Source organism: Chaetodon auriga, chromosome 4 (assembly GCF_051107435.1).
Source record: "Chaetodon auriga isolate fChaAug3 chromosome 4, fChaAug3.hap1, whole genome shotgun sequence".
NCBI lineage: Eukaryota > Metazoa > Chordata > Actinopteri > Chaetodontiformes > Chaetodontidae > Chaetodon > Chaetodon auriga.
In genome coordinates this window covers 8812834-8818296 of record NC_135077.1, presented here as the reverse complement: position 1 = coordinate 8818296, position 5463 = coordinate 8812834, and the positions used below count along the sequence as shown (strand labels likewise).

The window sequence follows — 5463 nt, the reverse complement described above, 5'->3', positions numbered from 1 at the left end:
CTGGCCAATAATTCAATCACTGAGGTCAGTTAGTTGGCCTTTGTTTCTGGTTACTGATCACTTCGACAGCCTGCAGGCTATCGTCCCAAAGAGAGGATAACATCTACTCTTATCACTGATCTGCAACCAGTGTCCAGCTTTACTGTCCTTATGTTAAAGATTCCTATTTACAGGGTGAAACCTGATCTGTGTGAAGTTCATTGCCATGTAGCGTGCATGACATGTGTCACATCCTCACTGACATGCTTGTGTGTGTTCATCATGAATGACCTGAGTGTAGGTAAGAAAGTGTCACTGTTTGTGTGTGACTGACACATGTCATTAGCTGTGTAATGCAGTAAGGTTTAGCGTGTGTGTGTGTGTGTGTGTGTTTGTGTGTTGTACAGCTGCTTGTGGTCATGTACACAAGTGGATAGGCCTGCAGGCGTCACATTTCTACCAGTGCCTGTGTGCTATGTGATACTGCAGTGTACCTGTGTATGTGTGTGTGATAGCCCCAGGTCCTGTTCCAGAGCAACGATCACACACACACACACACACACACACAGACACAGTAACAGAGGCGAGCTGCGACTAACAACTAGCGAAGCATTCAGAGCTTCTGACAGGATGTAAGATTTCGAGAATTTTCTGTGGTCTCAGCTCGCTTAGCCTCAGCAGGGCAGAATGGAGATCAGAATAGAGTGACGCACTGGATTTGGACCCAGGCTGTCTCAGCGACTGCTTTGCTGAATAATTGATCCCTGGTTGAAAATGAGGAAGGCAGTGCTGATGGTTTGGATCAGCCTTTTGGTGCAAGGTCAGTTCTGCATGATGGAACAGTTTGATGTTGATAGTATATCGGATGCGGCTACACTAGTTTGTTTTGTCTTTGTAAAACCATCTCCACCTTGCTTTCTGCTGACTCTAAGCCTCTCTGCAATGCCCTGACATTTGTTCATGCCTAACCTTTGCTGTTGTACCCACCCTCTGCTCTCGTCTCACCCCCACAGTGTCCCATGCCGCTCAGGGTCATTATGCCCGCAAACTTCTGAATGACCTGATGGAGGACTACTCCAACGCTCTGAGACCTGTGGAAGACACAGACAAAGCCCTCAATGTCTCTCTGCAGATCACCCTGTCACAGATCAAAGATATGGTGAGTCCAGAGGAAACTCAAACATGAATCTTGACTCAGCATAGAGATATAAAACCTGATACGAAACCCCAAGGCACATGAATCTCTCCAGATGGGTTATATTTCTCCGCTGTGGTTGACAATATCACATTTAAGCTATATGACATTGACAACATGCAATTGAAAGGCTTAGCTGTGGCTGCTTCAGAGTTTAGCAGGATAAACCTCTAACTGCCAAATGATCACTGAGATTATAGGACGACAGAGCTCAAGATCTGCTCCTGTTGTAATTTATGACTTCATTTCACATACTCATACCTGCATTAAAATGCATTCTTTCGAGGCTGCGTGCAATAAAGAATTCTCATTAGAATAATAGGAAGAAATAAGAATTGAAAATATTAAGATAAATGAGCAATTAAGATATACTATGAAGTAATACATCTCACTGAGGTAAAGATGCTCACAGCAGTAGAGGTGCAGCGGTCAGTCAAATGTCCTTGTAACACATAGCAAACGTATGTCAAGTCTGACAGAACCACAGTGAGAAGGAATAGAAAGCAGGATGTAGTTATAGCTAAATTATGGTACTACTCTATTTCAAATGCAGGGTTAGCGGTGGGGTTACTTTCATGAAGTAGGGGACTCACGAAAGAGCAATTACAAAATAAATGGATTCAGCAGAGGCAGAGAATTTTAGTCCAGCTCCAAGAACATTGTGTCCCACATTTGGGTTTCATTAAATCCTCCCTGACACCCCCCAGTTTGTATCTCAAGTCTGCAGTCTCCGCTCCTGAGCTGAGACACCCCGATGACGCCACTCAAGTCTGACTTCATGAAGCTCCTCCAGAGCCACAGAAGACAATGTGTGATGGTCAGCACAGGCTGTGCACTCCCAGTGACTAATGAACTGACTTTGACCATAGGCTCCGGCCGCCACCATCTTGGCTCATACTGTACGAACTACCAGTGCTGCCTTCAGTCTTCTGTTCCTGTAGAGACCAGCAGAGGCCAGCACTGAATAGCACTGTACTGGATTATAAAGCCTCAAAAATTTTGTCTGTCTCTTTTGTCACTCTTTTTAAATGTGTGTGTGTGTGTGTGTGTGTGTGTGTGCGTAGGATGAGAGGAACCAGGTGCTGACCACATACCTGTGGATTAGGCAGGTCTGGCATGATGCATACCTGAAGTGGGACAAGGAGGACTATGATGACCTTGAGATGATCAACATCCCCAGTGACCTGGTTTGGAAGCCGGACATTGTCCTCTACAATAAGTTAGTAACAAGAGACATACATGAAACAGGAAAGAGAGAGAGGGAAGGCAAACACACAGACTAAACAGACTAGAACAGACTAGGACTGAATAGCAACTAGAGTCCAAGGTGTTCGGCTAACGCAGCAGTGTGTATCTACAAATGTGTCCTTTATCTGTCTCTCGGTGTAGAGCAGATGAGGAGTCTGCAGATGCATCCAGCACTAATGTGAAACTGCGTTATAATGGAGAGATCATCTGGGACTCTCCAGCCATCACAAAGAGCACATGCGTGGTGGACGTCTCCTACTTCCCCTTCGACTGGCAGCAGTGCAACCTGACCTTTGGCTCCTGGACCTACAACGGCAACCAGGTGCGTTTAAGCAGGGAGGGTGAATGAGAGGAGACCGCACCTTCTCTCTCGTTTGACTCACATTTCACATTCTGGGTTCAAGACTTTTGTTTGAATGCTGTAAATACTTGATTCAGCTCTGTCATGACTCAGGACCTTTTAAAGGCAACAATATGTCAATGCTATGTTCACAGTGTTGTGTATCGCAGCTTTAAGTTGTCTTCATACTTGGGTTTCAAGCAGCGCAACAGCATGGCAGGGAAGCAGTAAAGGGCTGGTTCACCAAAAGGAAACCCCTGACATTTTCTGCCATATCTTATATTTTATGATTTGGGTGAATATTTTACGGAGCAGAAAGCTAAATAGGATGAGACAGCAAGTTTTTTGGGTGTGTGATTCGCATGTTTTTCTTATGTATATGTTCACTTCCATGTTGCTCCTTTGGTTAAACATAAACTCCACATTATTTATACAGTAGGTATAGAACCAGCCTCTTACCTGTTATTGGCTCCAGTTCCCCTGACATTGTCAGATAAGTAAAGAGTGAATAACTTCTTTCAACTATATGTCGGTATGGGGAATTCCACATAAAAAAGTGCTGCTTCTTCATTCTGGTTGTTAATTTGTACATCCACATGAGCATAATTACATGTGTGTTGACACTCACCGCTTCCGCTGTGTTCATGTGTGTCCTCTACACAGGTGGACATCAGTTTGGGCATGGACAGCGGTGACCTGTCCGACTTTGTGGAGAATGTGGAGTGGGAGTGTCACGGCATGCCAGCAGTTAGAAACGTCATGATGTACGGCTGCTGCTCTGACCCTTACACCGAAATCACCTACACACTGCTATTGAAGCGCCGCTCCTCCTTCTACATCTTCAACCTGCTCCTGCCCTGCTTCCTCATCTCGTTCCTGGCCCCGCTGGGTTTCTACCTGCCGGCCGACTCGGGGGAGAAGGTTTCCCTCGGGGTCACGGTGCTGCTGGCGCTCACTGTGTTCCAGTTGCTGGTGGCTGAGAGCATGCCTCCTGCAGAAAGCATGCCTTACATAGGTTTGGATCATTTTTGGCCTTACATTTTTGATTCATTATTGAGCTATTTAAACTATAGCAATCCCATTTCCACAGAATAAGAACAAAATGGTTATGGATCATAAAATTGAAAATATGTATAGTTAGTCAACATTATGAGATACTAAGTCAAGATTCTGATGCGGTGTTTCACAATTTTGACTTAGCAAACAGAGGTGGAACGTAACCAAGTAAAGTACTGCTTTTATTTAACTTGAGTATTTTTATTTCATGCCACTTTCTTCTTCCACTCCATTACATTTTAAAGGGAAATATTGTACTTTTTACTCCACTACAAGTATCTATGTGTTTCTCCAGATCTTAGCTGACAAGGTCAGGAAGTTGTATGTGAATGTTCATCCTTGCAGTCGACCAATCAGAGCTGCTATGTGTTTCCTGTCAACAATGTTATAAATCTGTCTGTTTCTTTCTCCACTCCTCAAGGGAAATACTACATAGCCACGATGACTATGATCACAGCCTCCACCTCTCTCACAATCTTCATCATGAACATTCATTTCTGCGGTGCTGAGGCCAAGCCGGTCCCTCACTGGGCTAAGGTGCTCATCATAGACTACATGTCCAAAATCTTCTTCGTCTACGAGGTGGGGGAGAACTGCACCACGCCACAGAGTGAGAGGACCCCGCTGTACCCTGAGGAACCCATGAGCGATAAGATTAGCTACTTCGATGACCGTTTCCACGACATCTACCATCATGAAAGTGACCCGTACAAGTACAGCAACGGCCACGGCCTGCATCATCACAACAAGGATCACAAAAGCCAGGCGAACGGCAACGCCAACAGCGGCCATCACCACTACAACAACCACAACAACCACGCTTCCAGATTGGAGAGGGGCGAGAGGAAGCGAGAGTCCACACAGCGCTACCACCACATCAGGAGGGATGAATTGGACTACCAGGCCCAACTTCATCCACAGAACCTCCAGCACCTGAATGGAGGGCTGAAGGAGCAGCTCCTCTTTCCCGCAGAGAAACTTCAAGTTCCATCCTGCCCCTGCTGCTGCCCCTGCATCCAACATAAACAGGTGCATCACCGCAGCACGCCGTTTCTCCATTTGCTCACTGAACTTCCCTATCTGATTACTCCGCTTCTTCTAAAGTTTCTTTACGTGCTTGTTTCAGTTCATCTATCTGTCTCTTCCTCAGGTGGTGAAGAACATCCAGTTCATCGCCAACTGCTTCCGTGAGCAGAGAGCTACTTGTGTCAAGGTAGCAGAGTGGAAGAAGGTTGCCAAGGTGATGGATAGGTTTTTCATGTGGATCTTCTTTGTCATGGTCTTCCTCATGAGCATCCTCATCATCGCCAAGGCATCGTGACATCCTCCCCATCATCTTTTTACCATGATAACGTTCATGCTCTGTCACTGCTAGACCTCAGTGTTACTCAACAGTCACCTCATCATCTTTTGTCTACAAAGAAACTGTATGTGATACATCCGTATTGCGTTGTGTGTGTGTTTGTGTGCGTGTATGTGTGTGTGACATAAAGAGGGCAAGGTCACTGCACACAAATCATCCATTTAAATTCATCACCGCCTCTCAGTTAGTTAATGTCAGGTGTGCTTGCATGTGTGACGGAGCAGTGGTGCAGTAAGACAATCTAGGCCTCGCCATGAACATGCAAGGACTCTCCATAATTGA

At 45.6% G+C, this 5463-nt stretch overlaps 1 protein-coding gene across 1 annotated transcript; it reads left to right on the top strand.

Annotated features, from left to right (window-relative positions):
* Positions 1-753: 753 nt before the first annotated feature.
* On the top strand, positions 754-5139 carry chrna9a (cholinergic receptor, nicotinic, alpha 9a). Its single transcript, XM_076728493.1, has 7 exons — positions 754-799; positions 993-1138; positions 2239-2393; positions 2564-2744; positions 3426-3777; positions 4240-4847; positions 4969-5139. The coding sequence occupies exons 1-7, from the start codon at positions 754-756 to the stop codon at positions 5137-5139; spliced, it is 1659 nt and encodes a 552-aa protein (XP_076584608.1).
* Positions 5140-5463: the final 324 nt, after the last annotated feature.